The 17,378-nt window shown below is 40.1% G+C and overlaps 1 protein-coding gene across 2 annotated transcripts in view; it reads right to left on the reverse strand.

Moving 5' to 3' along the window:
* Positions 1-17,378, reverse strand: part of LOC149261988 (putative sphingolipid transporter spinster homolog 2) — a 486,467-nt gene that overhangs the window by 331,090 nt on the left and 137,999 nt on the right. For both annotated transcript variants that reach the window (XM_089423163.1, XM_089423158.1), the window contains exons 4-6: positions 13,703-13,807; positions 13,545-13,620; positions 12,984-13,058 (exon numbers count right to left, since the gene is read on the reverse strand). In XM_089423163.1, the coding sequence (XP_089279289.1) occupies positions 12,984-13,058; positions 13,545-13,620; positions 13,703-13,807 (256 nt within the window). The remainder of the gene's footprint in view (positions 1-12,983; positions 13,059-13,544; positions 13,621-13,702; positions 13,808-17,378) is intronic.

Genomic DNA, 17,378 nt, shown 5'->3' on the forward strand with positions numbered 1-17,378 from the left:
ATCACAAAGGAATGCCACTTAAATCCTCTGATTGCGATAATATTATGGACCTGCGGGACCATTACAATTCAACTTAATGAAATATCACATCATCAGTAATCGCAAGTTTCAAAGGGATGTCAAAACGTCGATTGCGATATAATACGCGGACCCGATAGCTCCATAGAATATACCTTTATGTAATATCGCGTCCAGGTATCGGGGAAGTTACGCAAATCATAAGGGTTGTCACTGTTGGACCGCCGATTGCGATAAGACTTGTGAACCCGACCGCCGATTGTGATAAGTCTTGTGAACTCGACCGTCAATTGCGATATTAGCTGTGGACCCGACAAATCTATAGACGAAGGTTTAATATTATATCGCGTCCATTTCATCGGCAGTATGAATATCTGCCATGTTACATCGGTGATGTTAAGAGTTGTGATTGTGGGATCTCTGAAAGTTGCAATTGCAATTGAGGTAGTGACGTGGCATGTGGGATCTCCATGTGGATATAGCCTCTCTTATATGGTTTCCATGAATAATCAAGTCTATGGATGAAAGACTCTTCAATATGTTTTAATATACAAGTCGGCCTCCTTCCAATAAACGTGTCTTTCCGGTCATTGGTGAAACCCATATAAATATAAGTTAAGACGTATCATTTCTATCCATCAATTGTGTGCATCGATCATAGAACAAAACAACAGTTCACAACTCGTGAAGATGAAGGAACAATAGAAATAAAGTTGGAGGTCGAGTGAGCACAGAGGAAGCCGAAGGTCTAGCGGAAGACGAAGGTAAAAACATTTTGTTGACTAGGTTAATCATTGAAAGTTCGGACTTATAATGAATCCGTAGAAGCGCAGCCCGCGATCTGTTAAAGAGATTGCATCAGACAGGGTTGTTTTATAATTGTGCGCACAACCTGAAGCTGCAATAGTCACTCTTCTTAAGCAATTACTCCTGAAGTAGTTATCGCGACTGTTAGAACAGAGGGTTGAAACAGAGAGTTGTGTGTGTGCAAGATCATTGAAGATACATTGACAATTGTGACCATTGTGTGTTAGTCATCATGATGTGACTTGGAGATTCTGTTTGAGCAATATGAAGAGTTGTGAAGACTCCTTCATATGAAGACAAATTGTCATTGATGTAGCAGTGAAGTTGTAGATTGACAGAATTCAGTGAAGAAGAAGTTGGGAGCAAAGAATTACTATCAAACATATCTTGACAAAATATAGCAGTGGGTTGGAGCCCAGAGGGTTGGTGACTTGAAGGTTGGAGCCTTGAACAAACAATGTTGGTGCCTTGATAAGATAGGGGCGAAGCCCTTGGGGTTGTTGCCTCAGAATTGGAAGGATTGGTGTCCTTGGAGTTGGTGCTCCTAAATCCAAGGTTGATGCCTTGACAAGACAGTGTTGGTGCCCTAGAGGTTGGAGCCTCACAAAAGACCAAGTTGGTGCTTGGCAACGAGTTGGAGCCCTATATATATATTGTACCTGATTTATTGCAAATATTATATTAATAAAAGTATTTATTCCTATTGTTCATTTTGTGTTGTAAATACAATTGATTTAACTAGTAAAAGTAACAATTGAAAGGAAATATTGATTCACCCCTCCACCAGTATTTCCAACAATTTGTATCAGAGCTAGTACCTTCACTCAAAGCCTAGTAGCTTGAAGGTTGATCATTAGAACACAAATGGCGAAGCCAAGGAAGAAAGTCTTCAATCCTCCTAAAGATGTGTCTCCCTCAACCATCGAAGTTGAAATCAATCAATTTGTAAAGGCTCCATGGTTCAATGGAAACTTTGATATATGGGAAGCAAGAATGAGAAATTTCTTAAAGACTCAAGACATTGAAATCTGCAAATCAGTGATTGTTGATAGCATGATGGATGGAGAACCCAAGGAGTACAATGCAAAAGCATTGAAGGCAATCTTGAATGGGCTACCAGATTCTACGAAGAACAATTTAGGAAAATGTTCATCAGCGAAGGGTATATGGGACAAACTTCATGACCTTCACTCAAAAAGAGCATTGACCATGACCACTAGTCAAGAAGATGATGGAAACCAAGAAGGAAATCCAGAACCCATTATAGAAGCTGAAAATGAGAATGATGACATCAAGGCTAAACAAGACCCAGAAGATGAAGAGAATGAAAAAGATTTTGAAGATCTCCTCACTAAACTTATGGCTGCCATGGAAGATATTATCAATTTGAAAAAGGACAACAAGGAACTTAATAAGAAAGCACTAGCTGGTGACCAAGACCAAACAAGGAAGAAAGTTGACCTTGTCAAGCTTCAAGTACAAGAAATGGATGAAGAGCTTGCCAAGCTTAAGAAAGAATTCCATCAAAGCAAAAGAAAGCATCATGAATAAGTCATATCCATGACAAATCAATTGGATAAAGCAAAGAAACGAGAAGATAACTTGTCAAGCCACCTTGAACAAAGGCACCAGAGCTTGAACAAACTTGAAGCGGAGATTGGTCAATACAAGGAAGAGGTCTCCTCCCTTAGATCACAACTAGAAGAAGCAAGGAAACAAGCACAAGGAACTAAGAAGACAATGGAAGAATTGGTAATCATAGAAGGACAGGTTGATGAAGCAGAAAATGAGAAAAACACCATGATATGCCAACTAAAAGCAAAGGATGAAGAAATATTCAAATTTCAAACTAAAATCCGACCTCAACCTTCTCAAGGCCGAAACATGTAAAGCTACAAGGATCATGGAAGAAATGGAGAGTAGTCTAGCTAAGGAAAATGAAGAAATCTTCAATATGAAATCAAAAATCATCTCCCTTAAAATAGAATCAAATGAAGCAATACGTATCAAGGAAGAGTTTGAGAAACAACTTGCTAAGAAGAATAATGATTGTAAAAGATTGGAAGAAGAGATTGTCTCCCTCAGAAAAAAGGTTGAAGGGATGGACAAATTCTTGAAAAGCTCTCAAGCCTTGGATGACATGCTCAACCATCAAAGATCCAAATTTAATAAATCAGGTCTTGGCTATGAAGGAGAATCCTCAAGCAAGAATGATAATGCTTCAAACAAAAAGGATGTGAGGAAGCCAGAAAGAAATGTTGATGCTCCCAGTTCCAGCAAAGGCAAGGATAAGAGTCAAGGCAACAATGAAGGAAATCCTATTCCAAGAAGAAATGCAGATGATGTCAAGGACGCAAGAAGCAATGGTTATAATCAAAGGATCTCAAGGCAGAAAGACTTTAGAAGTACATAAAGGAAACCTTCTTCTCCCAGGTACCAAAGTATATTTCTTGGTTATTGTTATTCTTGTACAAACTTTGGACACATGGCAAAAGATTATAGGGCATACCACAAAGATAGACACTATGGTCCCCGACAATCTCTCAGAAGCAATTCTGCAGGAAGAAATCATGCATTCTTATTCATGAACAACATAGAATGCTTCAAGTGTCATAACATTGGTCATATGGCACGTGATTGTAACTTAACTTGGGTCCTACACAAGCTAGAATCATGCCAGAAAAGAAAGTTACACAAGTATGGAGAAGAAAGCAAATACAATATGAAAATCTCCTGAACTCTCCAGCCAACAACACATGTTGTTGACTTGATGAAGATATTCTTGATATTTCGAGTGTTTGATGATGGGATTCTGCCAAAAAGAGACCATGCATACAGTTAGGGGGAGCTTGTGATTCTTGATCATTATTGCAGAAGCTATCCGTGAAAGGGTCCCTATGAAATCCTTAATGAGCTATATTAACAATCATTCTTTGATAGATCATTTCTCAGGAACACACCTTTGAAAGAACATGATCTCCTATCTATCCAATGGACTGTTGTTAAAAATATTTTCCACTTGGCCTCTAAACAGAAATTGGAGCAGCAGAGGGTCATCTAATGCTAATAAGCAAATAACTATGTTGTTGTTATTACAGAAGTTGAATATTTCAACTCAAGGATTTGATGTGAGAACAGGTAAATTATAGACACAAATAGAGGCAACCTTCAAACAAACAGATACATCTGGGAATGAAGCTTGAAGCAAGAGCAGTTGGCAACATCTAACATAATTGAAGCATTGCAAAAAGTTGTCAACCAGTAGAAAGAATTCAAAAAAAAAAACAGTCACTGATTGGATATCAAAAAAGAGGAGAATGTTGTGCTGTCGAATATAGCTCAACAACTTAAGGAGAAGCACAAAGATAAAAAGGAATCCTGGTTTGAAGAAAGATAGCGAGAATGACAATTTCAGTGGCATTTTCTCTTGATTCGGACTGTGAAGGCCTCTTAATTCTGACTATGGAGACAACAGAATACGGTGTAGAAGCATAAAAAAATTGGACCTGGACATTTAGTGTATGACTAGTTGGAGTCTATTTTGAAGCATTGAAGTGGAGCACCTTTAAGCACTGTTGAAGCCATGATGAAGAAGTTCTGAGACATGAAGAGGGGATAATGTGCTCGCTGATGATGAGGCAGCAATCCTTCTATCTTGAGTAAAAAGAAGAGCACCACGACAAGGGGAGTAACATACCCATCAAAATCTATTGTTCATAAAGAACAAAAGCAGTTGACAGGGGGGAGTCCTTGTGCACTCCTTTGCCATTGATGTCAAAGGGGGAGAGAAGAAGAATATTGCCATCAATGACAAAGGGGGAGATTGTTAATCTAGGTTGTCATTGATGTCAATATGGTAGTGTTTGTGATGGCAAATTCTTGTGACATGTGTGGTTTCCCATTGATGCCCATTGATCATAATACTGCTCATGGAGGATCCAAGGATTGAATACAAACATAATAGAAACAGTGGAACCGAGGAGGAAAGATATCGGATGCCATCAGAAGAGGAGAAAGAGTAAAGAGGAGAAGCCATGAAGCCAAAGAGTAAGAGGAAGAGTTCATCAGAAGCCATCAAGGAAGCAGGTTATCGCATATGCCCAAGGGTAAGTGTCATCGACAGAACAAAGAGAAACAATGATATCGGAGGAGCAAAGAAGAAAATGTCAGAGGAGCCATATCGGAGGAAGTAATAAACCATGGGAACCCTTTCGACAATATATAATATCGGTAGAAATCTTATCAGCGGTTCTATTATATTAAGTTATGTAAACACTACTCAAACCCCGATTGCGATATGAGTTACAGACCCAATGCACCCATTACAACACACCCTAAAGAATATCGCATCCGCATTGGAAGTTATGTATCACAAAGGAATGCCACTTAAATCCTCTGAGTGCAATAATATTACGGACCCACGGACCATTACAATTCAACTTAATGAAATATCACATCATCAGTAATCGCAAGTTTCAAAGGGATGTCAAAACGCCGATTGCGATATAATACACAAACCCGATAGCTCCATAGAATATACCTTTATGTAATATCGCATCCAGGTATCGAGGAAGTTACGCAAATCATAAGGGTTGTCACTACCGGACCGCCGATTGCGATAAGACTTGTGAACCCGACCGCCGATTGCAATAAGTCTTGTGAACCCGACCGTCAATTGCGATATTAGTTGTGGACCCGACAGATCTATTGACGATGGTTTAATATTATATCGCATCCATTTCATCAGCAGTATGAATATTGGCCATGTTACATCGGTGATGTTAAGAGTTGCGATTGCAGGACCTCTGAAAGTTGCAATTGCAATTGAGGTAGTGACGTGGCATGTGGGACCTCCATGTGGGTATAGCCTCTCTTATATGGTTTCCGTGAATAATCAAGTCTATGGATGAAAGACTCTTCAATATGTTTTAATATACAAGTCGGCCTCCTTCCAATAAACGTGTCTTTCCGGTCATTGGTGAAACCCATATAAATATAAGTTAAGACGTATCATTTCTATCCATCGATTGTGTGCATCGATCATAGAACAAAACGACAGTTCACAACTCGTGAACATGAAGGAACAGTAGAAAGAAAGCCGAAGGTCAAGTGAGCGTAGAGGAAGTCGAAGGTCCAGCGGAAGACGAAGGTAAAAACATTTTGTTGACTAGGTTAATCATTGAAAGTTCGGACTTATAATGAATCCGTAGAAGCACAACCTGCGATCTATTAAAGAGATTGCATAAGACAGGGTTGTTTTATAATTGTGCACACAACCTGAAGCCACGATAGTCACTCTTTTGAAGCAATTACTCCTTAAGCATACTCCTGAAGCAGTTATCGCGACTGTTAGAATAGAGGGTTGAAACAAAGAGTTGTGTGTGTGTGCAAGATCATTGAAGATACGTTGACAATTGTGTATAGACTATTGAAGACCATGGTGAGTTAGTCATCATGATGTGACTTGGAGATTCTGTTTGAGCAATATGAAGAGTTGTGAAGACTCCTTCATATGAAGACAGATTGTCATTGATGTAGCAGTGAAATTGTAGATTGACAGAATTCAGTGAAGAAGAAATTGGGAGCAGAGAATTACTATCAAACATATTTAGACAAAATATAGTAGTGGGTTGGAGCCCAGAGGTTTGGTGACTTTAAGGTTGGAGCCTTGAACAAACAAGGTTGGTGCCTTGATAAGATAGGGTCAAAGCCCTTGGGGTTGTTGCCTCAGAATTGGAAGGATTGGTGTCCTTGGAGTTGGTGCCCCTAAATCCAAGGTTGGTGCCTTGACAAGACAGGATTGGTGCTCTAGAGGTTGAAGCCTCACAAAAGACCAAGTTGGTGCTTGGCAACGGGTTGGAGCCCTATATATATATTGTACCTGATTTATTGTAAAGATTATATTAATAAAAGTATTTATTCCTATTGTTCATTTTGTGTTGTAAATATAATTGATTTAATTGGTAGAAGTAACAATTGAAAAGAAACACTGATTCACCCCCCCCCCTCCTTAGTATTTCCAACAAATAAAAGTATTGCGCTCAGACAATGGTGGATAATATGTCAACAAGGACTTCACCAATTTTTGCGCTAGGGAGGGCATTAGAAGAGAGTGGACAGCTCCTTACAATCCGGAGCAGAATGGAGTAGCAAAAAGGAAGAACAGGGCTATCGTGGAAGCAGCTAGGGCTATGATGTATGATCAGGATATGCCAAAATTCTTGTGGGCAAAAGCATGCAGCAGGACAGCTTATGTTTAGAATAGAACTCCTCATAGGGCATTGGGCAAGATTACTCCAGAGAAAGTCTTCACTGGGAAGACACCTGAAGTTAGTCATTTCAGGATATTTGGGAGTTTAGCATATTGTCGTATACCCGAGGAGAAGAGGAAGAAGTTAGATCAAACTGCAGAGAAAGTATATCTAGTGGGATATAACGAGAACACTAAGGCATATAGAATCTATCTTCTAGGGAGCAGGAAGGTAGTAATTTGATGAGATGTGAAGTTCATGGAAGATAGGGCCTTCAAAAAATCTCGAGAAATGCCTTCCGAGGAGCAGTCAAAAGATGAGCCATTGGTCAAACCACTTCAACCAGCGGAAGCCAGTACCAAGAATTCTCCTTCAAAACAGGAGGAATCACAGGAAGAGGAAGAGCTAACAAATGCACCTACTACCAGGGGAAGAACAAGTCGAGATCTCCGATAGATTCTGTGAGATGCAGAAGATTTAATTGATGCACCTAGGAATAATAAAAGGGAGCGAAGACAGCCGGATAGATATCGGGCATTAGTAGCTCAGGATGGGGCACCTTCCAGTTTTCAAGAGGTAGCTCAACATCAAGTTTGGATGGATGCGATGGTAGAGGAATACAGCGCTATAATGGTGAATGATGTTTGGGAAGTAGTGCCTAGGCCTCAAGATAGATCAATGGTAGGTTCGAGATGGATCTACAAGATCAAATATGTTGCAGAGGACAGTGTGGAAAAATACAAAGCCAGGTTTGTGGCTAAGGGATATGCTCAAAAGGAAGGAATAGAATATGAAGAGACCTTTGCCCCAGTAGCCAGGTATACATCTATTAGAATCGTGATATCTCTTGCAGCACAGATGGGGTGGGAAATTCATCAGATGGATGTCAAAATGGCATTCTTGAATGGAGTGATAGAAGAGGAAGTATACATTGAACATCCAAAAGGCTTTGAAACACATGAAAAGAAATTTCATGTATGCAGATTGAAGAAAGCCTTATATGGGCTCAAATAGGCACCTAAAGCATGATATGGTCGAATTGATGACTACTTGCAGAAGATGGTGTTCATCAAGAGTGACGCAGATCCAAATCTCTACTATCTGGTTGTAGAGAATGAGCCTCTAATCCTAGTATTATATGTAGATGATCTCTTCCTAACAGGATCATCCAGGCTCATCGAGGACTGCAAGAAGAATCTAGCCACAGAATTCAACATGAAGGATTTGGGACAGATGCATTGTTTTCTGGGGTTGGAAGTTTGGCAGTAGAAGGGGGTGATCTTCCTTGGACAAGGGAGATATGCTACATAAATTCTTAAGAGATTCAGGATGCAGGACTATAGGCCTATGAATACTCCAATGATCACCAACTGGAAGAAAATTGATGCATCAGAAGACAAGGATGTTGATCCCACCTTATACTGCAACTCATAGGGTCCCTGATGTATCTGGGAAATATAAGGCTAGACATTTGTTACGTTGTCAACACCCTCCGTCAGTTCATGGTGGAACAGAAGAGGGCACGCTGGGCAGCAGCCAAACATGTTCTCAAATATATACAGGGAACAATCGATTATGGACTCTTATACACCAGAAGCAATGATATCAGACTAAGTGGGTTTACTGATGCAGATTGGGCTGGAAGTTTAGTAGATTGGAAAAGTACCTCTAGGTACTATTTCAAAATTGGATTGGGGATGACCTCCTGGTGCAGTAGGAAACAGAAATCCGTAGCTCTAAGCTCAGCCAAAGCAGAATATATGGCCGCTAGCACAGCTTCGTGCAAAGCCATATGGCTTAGAAAATTGCTTGTAAACCTATTCAGAAGAAGGATGGAAGCGACCAGGATCATGTGTGATAATCAGAGTTGCATCAAGCTCTCTGAGAATCCAGTATTTCATGGTCGGTCAAAGTGCATTGATATTCGATGTCACTTTGTCAGAGAATATGTCCAACGAGGAGTTGTGCAGTTGAGTTACACTCCTCCAGGAGAACAGGTGGCGGACATCCTTACCAAGGCCTTGGAAGAACCAAGTTCGCTTGTTTCAGGGAGAAGATGGGGATGGTAAAGAATCCACTTCAGTAGAAGAAATGGATAAGTATCAAGTGTTGCAGTGCTATGAGCAGCATGATGCAGCATTTGAGAGGGAGTTGCAGTGCAAATGCAATGTTGGGAATAAGGACCAGCAGCACCACAAATGCAGAGGGAGCTGCAGTACAAATGTAGCAATGGCAGTGGTAGAGCCATGGGCAATAGTACAGGAGGCAGCAGTGCAGAGGATGTTGGGTAGCAGGCCAAGCATCAGCACAGGTACTGGTGCAGGATGATCAGGGTGATGTTCAGTGTTGGAGCATTACTAGAGCACATTCCTCGCTAAGAGGGAATGTTGATTTGGGGTAGCATCGCCATGAAAATTGGTGGAGAGGCTAAAGCACATGAGATCTCCAAGACCCAGAAATCGTTTTGGAAAATTCCATTCAGATAAAGAGTTATTAAAATAATTAATATTTTTAATGAGTTCCTAAGTCTCAACTTAGGAAAATAAAAATATTAATGGTTATTAATAAAGATAAGGATGAGAAGCTTCTAAGAGATAAGAATCAAGTCTATTTTAATTTAGTCGTTGATTAGGGACTTAATCTCGGTCGTTGATTCATCAACAGGAAAAGTATAAGAGAAGACTTGAGGGTCAGTTGGAGATATATTGAGGGAGACCAGTCAATTCGATTTCTGGAGCGGGGCTTGCTAAGAAATTCGAGCTAGTGGTCTGGATTGTAGTGAGAGGCAGTGGGTACAAAGCAAAGAGGCAGGGATAGTGCTTAAGGACCAGCGAAGAGATCAAAAAGGCAAACGCAAAGCCAATTAGAAGGACGCAGAGGCAACTGGATTGTGTAGGGCCTGCGTGGGTGACGCAGAGAGGCCAAGTGCTGACGCAATGAGGCAGAGTGCTAACGCAAAGGGTTTGGGAGCTGCGCAGAGACTAGCTGGGCTGATGCTAAGCCTAGGGGAAGCGCCGGAGGATTTTTTGTGGTGTTACTATCGTGTGGTTATCTCTGTTGGGTAAGCCAGTTGGCACCCTAGTTGTACTCAAGAACGCTGATTAATAAAACCCTCCTCTGCTACACCGCTTTTCCCGCATTGGGTTTTTCCGGGGACAATTGTCCAAAATAATTGTGTCGATGTGTTTGATTCTTGTGTATATATTTGTTTCTGTTAAATTTGGCAACTATGGCCAAACTCAATGTGGGTCATCTTATTAATGGCAGCGGATATTTTTCTTGGATCCCTCTCATCGAGAGGTGTAGGATTGATCTAAAAATCATACGATTCCGATAAGTATTCATGGAGATATGAATTTATTTGTGTTATGGGACAATTCGTCAAGGTTGGCTAGCAACCAAATAACCCCCACATGTGCTCAACATTTTAGTACAAATGGAGGTGACTTGATAGTCATTTGTACACACTTCACTCTTGATTTCTCTCCACTTGTTTTGGGTTTTAGTGGAAGAGAAGTCTAAGAGGAAGAAGCCCTAAACGCATGTCTAGAAGGAGACCCTATTCACTGTAAAATAAGGATGCCCTAGCCGCAGGTCTTGTGAAGGTTTGGTCGCAGTACAAAGGGAGATCTAACATAGTGAAGGAGGCATAACAGCTGACCCTAAACAGTCTTATCATACCCTAGATGCCCTAATCTATACGTTGTTTGAGACAGCCCTTAGACACTAGAAAAGAGGCAGTAAAGAGGCTCCCTAACTTGCTGCCTTAACCAGCAAAGAAGGTAGGGACAACGTGGGTGTTTTAGGGTTGTTAGAGCCTCTCGGTGACTACGTGGAGGGTTGTTCCATGCTACAAAGAGGCCGAGTTAGGTAAGGAGAATTGCGAACTGTTTGTGGGTAGCTTCAAGGTAAGGGTGACACTATTTTGGTTGGCTATAGGTGACAGCAATCCCTGTGGTAGGCCGCAGGCCTTGCCTATCTAAAATAGGGATAGCGTGGAGGCTTCTTGGGCTAAAAAGTGCCCAAAACAGCGACATGAATGGAGGAGACCCTTCCTTGATAAGGCCGCAGTCTTTGAGGGATGTTTTAGGTGACTATTTGAGGGTTGTTGTAGCACATGGGTGCCCTAACCAGTCACAGTAAGGAACAACAGCAAACACAGTCTTCTACACCTCCTATCTGTTGTAAGAAAGAGACATTGTTGTGTTTTAGGTGCACATCTTGTCCGCTGTCCTAAAGACCAGCCACGTTGAAGGGAGAGGTCTCTTCAAATGAGGAGATCCTATGTGCTGTCACAAAAGGTTCTTATCAGCAGTTTAGATAAAGGAACTGCTACCCATACCTTTGATGAGTAGAAGCTCCTATAACACACAGATCAGCAATGTACATATTGATGACAGAATTGTGTGTTTCCTAGGACTGTGGGATCATAATCTATCTAGTTGTTGGGCTAGGCTATAGACCACAGCCTGTGTGGCAGCATGACTAAAGTAGTGTGGCAGCATGACAGAGTTATGGAGCAGCATGGTGGTCAATGGTACATGTTGCAGCATTGGTACAGCAATGGGAGTTGCAAGTACAGTGCAGCATAGTGCAATGAAGAGCTCAGCAATACAGTGATGGGTACAGTCATGTTTAGTGAAGGATGATGAGATGCAACGTAGTGATGATGAGGTGCAACATGGTGCAGCACAGTGAGGTGCAGCATGATGATGAGGAGCAGCATAATGATAGGTGCAGCATGGTGATAGAGTCACCTTGGAGAATCAATTGAAGCAGCATGTCTTCAACTAAGTTCAACTACCTCATGTATCATTTTCTTAGAGATGATCTATGCTCTTATTTAGATAAGTCAAAGTGTTGAATTCTGTTGTAAATGTACTATCTCTCTCTCTCTCCCTCCGCTGAACTATTGAAGAACATATAAGAAGAATTGATCAAGGGTTTCCCCGCATTGGGATTTGTCCCTGGCTAGCACCACATCTTGTGTCCTCTTGTCTTGGCTTATTCAGATCGAGTTTTTGCTTCCTCTATATTTTTTGTGTTAGGAATTTGGTTGTGTATTTGTTTAGTTAATAGTTGTTGGGAACCAAATACTAGGTCAAGGCTTTGGAGAGGCCCCCCCCCCCAAATCCACTCCCAAAGCACGCTCTGCTCGGAAGCACTAAGGGAGCTATTCCAAGAGCACGCTCCCAATTCACTACCGTTTGGGAGTGAATTTCAGGAATGCAATCTCGGTAAAAAAAATTGCTCCCTAGAAACATAGGGAGTGATCGCTCCCCATCACTCCAAGAGCGAATTTTAACTGTGGGGAGTGATACAGGAGCCAACGCTCCCATGAAAAAAGCAGCTCCCGCCCTCCCAAAGTCCATGCACAACCAAGGCAAGAGGGGCGACTTTTTGGAGGGAAAAGGGAGGGGTAAAACAATAAAAAACCTCCTTCCCTCCCTCATTATCACCATTTCATTTGTGAGAAAGATAGATTGAGAGCATTTGAGAGGGTTTGAGATTGAGGAAGTTGTGGGAGATTGTTGGAGCTTGCAAGCTTGGGAGATTGAAGTGAGATTGTTGGAGAGCCAAAGGAGATTCTATAAGTCTTCCATTGATAGTGCCATTTTAGAATTTACACATGTGCTTTTGTTGGTACTGTCCCATAATCTGTCCCACTTTTTATCTAAGATTTCATGGAAAGAATACACATCCTAGCATATAGGAGGCTTTCTAGAATTATACAGCTCTTAAAACTATTAATATCATTTAGGATTTTGATCACCAATGTATTTATTTCCAAATAGTCTATACAACAAGGTGTTCAACCTACTGATCAATTGATATATTAAAGAAAAAGGACGACTCTGAGCATATGTTTTCGCAGAAAAAACTAGGCTAATATAGTTGGATACTTACCAAACCTCCATATACATAACCAATGGCGATTCCCGCGGGTATGCACATACAAAATACTGAAAGCCAAGCTGTCTTCTGAATCCATGAATAAGAGAAAACATTAGGAAGTATAAACGTACAATGAAATAGCCTAAATATAAAAACCAACTCAATGCAAACTGACAGGAGTCACCTCCCCATTCCTCCGAATAAGATAAAATAGAGATAAACATATTGACACCTTCATTAGACATACGGTTATTCTTACCTCTTCTGGATGGGACATAACCTCATAACCAAGAATCATGTTATTAACCAATCAAAGAATTTTAGCAATGAGTATAAAATCACTCATTAGAATGAATGGGCTAAACATTAAACCCCATACTAATAATCAGATGCTTAACTTTCCCCACAAGACTCAAACACAAGGTGATTGACAACAATGTGTATCAATTCCCATAAAGGTGATTGGCATGAAAAATACATGCCACACAACTTTTCTCCAAAGAAAGCAATGATGCCCTTGTTTCACACCATTGCTAAACAACATATGACAAAAGCATGAAATATGTAACAAACCTGATCAGGAGGCGCATTATCATCAATAAAGGGTGCTGCAAGGCTAATAAAAGATGCCTCTCCAACACCAACCAACCTATGCAAAGAAACAATTAGCTAACTGTACACCATTGTGGACTGTTACCAGGTATATCAAAAGAGTTTTGGATGGCACTTACATGCGGAAAAATAGTATAGACCAGAATCCAAATGAACACCCACAGCCAGCTGTGGCAAATGTCCATACAGATAAACCAACTCCAATTAGCCTGAATGGATTATGTCTGCCAACCAGTTTTCACAGTTGAACTCCATCATATTGATCTGTGTTCTTTCTAATTTCTAACAAAGAATAACAAACATGTCTTTTAATCATGAACCAATCAACTACATAAGTGAAAGCTCATTTGAGGTCAGAGAATTCCATAAAGATCAGATATGAAAAGAAGTTATTTTTTGAATTGTTACTTGCTTCAAGCATGTTTCCAAATTCAATTCTCTTAAATCATTCAAAATCAAGTAATTTAAAGCTTAAATCAAATTTACACTGCCCAAAGGTTCTCTTAAAAAATTATAGTGAGGGAAAGATAATTTTATTAATGTCGCCCGAATGACCATAAAAATAGGTAAATGGGACTGAAGAGTACAACCAGTATAAATGTAATGTGGGAGTGCAAGTGCAACTCTTTGGAAATGCTGAAAATAATAGAAACAAAGAAACCTATAATTATAACATCAGAACAAATGTACAATTATACAGAACACTGGATGAGTTTGTCCAAGATGGGAAAAATGGACAACTCAATTACCTGTAAAGAGAGAGAGATCGAACGATAAGGCTGATGATGTCAAGGTCTCTTCAGTTTGATGGCCAAGGACAAGGGGGACGAACTGGGAAATGGCTCGCTGCCAGTCTGTTGGAACTATCAGGGGGTCCAGCTATATGATCCTGGGGGGATGTATGAGTGAGGGATACTCCTGGCATCCAAGGTCGAAAGACAGAAACTTCAAATGGATCTCTACCTACTCCTCTGAAACTAGGATGTAGTCTGACAGGTGGGAGGTTCTCTACTCTGGATCTGTCTGGAGCTAATCTCTTTGAGGCTCTGAGAATGAGTGGTCTGATGTACGTTCTGGCACCTCCAAGCTAGCCTTGATATTATCAGTTTGTCTTCCAGAGGGGGAGGTTGAGGAGGAATTTGGGGTCTCACCATTCTGTTGTCTGGTGCACTCATCATCAGGGTGTCCAGAAGAGGATTGACTCGAAACACCCAATGGCAAGTGGGTTTTATAATACATCTTTCATCAAGTTACCATTCATTGGCATTTTATATTTAGAGCAGGTCATAGGTTTCTAAATATAATTTCTTATATGACTTGTGGTCACACCAAGTTAAGGCTTAAATATTTTTTATCTTAATTTTAACTTGGATCAAGAAGATTCAATCTAGGTCTTTAAATATCTAATTTCTGATCAATTTTAAAACTGAGTGCTCAAGGTTTAACTCAAGTTATTTGACTATATGCACCTATTTGCACTTGAATTTTGTATCCAACTCAACGACAATCCCAATTAAAGGTCTCAGATATCTGGTGCGAATTTAACAATTTTCTTTTTCCAAACTGCTCAATTCCATCTTCTTTTTGAAAACCTCTCTCATTGAAAGCATTTTTGTTTTATCTAGCTATGAGTGGAGTTAATCGGTATTTTAAAGTGGAGTGTAATTTCCGTGTTGACCAAGCATCATGCTTGTGTATCATAATTTATCTGACGCACTGGTGGCGATTCGGTTTGATTCTGCAGTATTCTGATTATTTTCCTGTGGGATAATGTTTAACTTATTGCATGCATTTCATTTCCTAAAGGCACACCCAGTGTGAATAATTTCTGCTTGGAGATATCCTAACACAATTGTAGTTTAGTTCTAAATATTCTTTGAAAATTTCGAATTTGTTGGAAATAACCTTGAATGGTGTTCATATGTTGCTTTAATGGTCTTTGAACGTTTGATTCTGGGATACAAAAGCATTGGATAGAATAATTACACGAGGATGCATAAACAACGGTTCACACATCAATCAAGTAGCAGCAAATTAATGTGATGTCAAACGAACGATCATAATTTTATTGTAAATTTCCCTTAGTCGCATGGGGATAATGCACATAGTGTATACATAAGTTACATTATGACTCGAATACATTACCGTGGGTGTTCTGAAAGCTATGGTATTTTAATTACTTACACAGGACTTTAATATTACTAATGTGGCACCATAGAACCAAACCCTTTGAGTTTACATACTGAAGAATAATTGATGTCCGGCCACTTATAGCAAGATTGTCCAAATCTGGATGTTCCTTGGGGTATTAGCACATGAATTGATTCAACTGAGGGAATATTTCCAGGCACAACATCTGGTGGCCATTCCACAACTTAAAAAAAAAAAGACAATTTATTTAGAAACTTATGAGCATTACATGGTTTGACTACTCTATTAATGGTATACAAGCTAACATTTGTTGAAGGATTTTCCTTGGATTTAAAGTAACTTGTTTTCACATGCTACCCAAAGCATAATTTTTACCTCACTATGGTTTTGACTCCAAGAGCATTACACATGAAATGGGTAAGGTTCACTAATTAGTTGATATATGAATGATCTGTAGTTCAAACATGTCTAAACATTGGCATCACATTTGAATTTAGGAGGAATAAATTTGTGGATATAAGCATCCTTCATTTTTGAGCTTCTATACAATGTTGTTCTATTCATGAATTATTAATATGTCCATGGATATATTTGTCACACTGCAAGTATCACAACAACACATCATAAGTTCATAACATACTCATGAAATTGCATAATTGACATATATTTGGTAATCCCTATCCGGCCTTATAAACATTCCGAAACACACTCTTGTACTGACTAATTGAAATGAAGCCACCTTTTCCTTGAAAAGGTCCATGTTACCCCTCCTTTTGCATGGGTACATATGTAACTTTTCATTTTTGGTAGCACCATCGTAAGCCCTATATGGAGGCCCTATGTTATGGTACCCTAGGTTATTATGGTCGTACATGGACAATCCCCTTGGGCTAAGCCCCTAGTCCTTTTGTCCTATACTGGATCGGGGGGCTTTGGATAGATCTCGTTGGGACTCATGGCTTAGAAGAACCATCAGTTTGTAGGGTGATAGGGACTAGTCCAACTCACATTTGTTGCACCTATGTCATTCCCACATAGTTGTGTCATTAAGTCTATATGCTGTATTTGGCCATGGTATATTCATCAGACAGTTCTGAACATGGTAATCTCATAGTTTTTCAACATGTTCATGCTACTTGAGGTAGTACACATTTCCCAATGCATGTTGTCTCAAAAGGAAAAAAGTCAACTTAGTCTCAAACCACTTAGCAAAAAATGTGGATGACATGCCACATTGAAATTTTTCCAAAATATGAAGGCATCATCAAGAAAATGGCAAACAAAGGTGGTCTAGCAATTTGTGGGGCTTCCAGGTAGCATAAAACAGTAGATTTCAATAGAATGAGGCATACAATATGTCAAAAGTGATCTACAGAATAAGCCAGACGAAACTCGAAGTGGCGGACTTTTTAGTTTCCCTAGGACACTATAGATCCTCATTTATTGCATGATGACATCCTCACTAGATGCCACATGGGATTACGAGACTTGGCATGAAGGGGCACACTTGACATCAAAAGTGAAGTAAAAGTTAGCCGGACAAAACCCATGTGGCAAAATCCTCAAATCCTCAAGGGCGTTGTGAACATCTAGCCAACTGGACCAAGTCGACCCTCTTACTAGTTGTTAAAGTCAACAAAGGAG

The sequence above is a fragment of the Pinus tabuliformis genome, chromosome 6 (assembly GCF_031772625.1).
Source record: "Pinus tabuliformis cultivar Carrire ecotype Pingquan chromosome 6, CPIR1, whole genome shotgun sequence".
Classification (NCBI taxonomy): Eukaryota; Viridiplantae; Streptophyta; class Pinopsida; order Pinales; family Pinaceae; genus Pinus; species Pinus tabuliformis.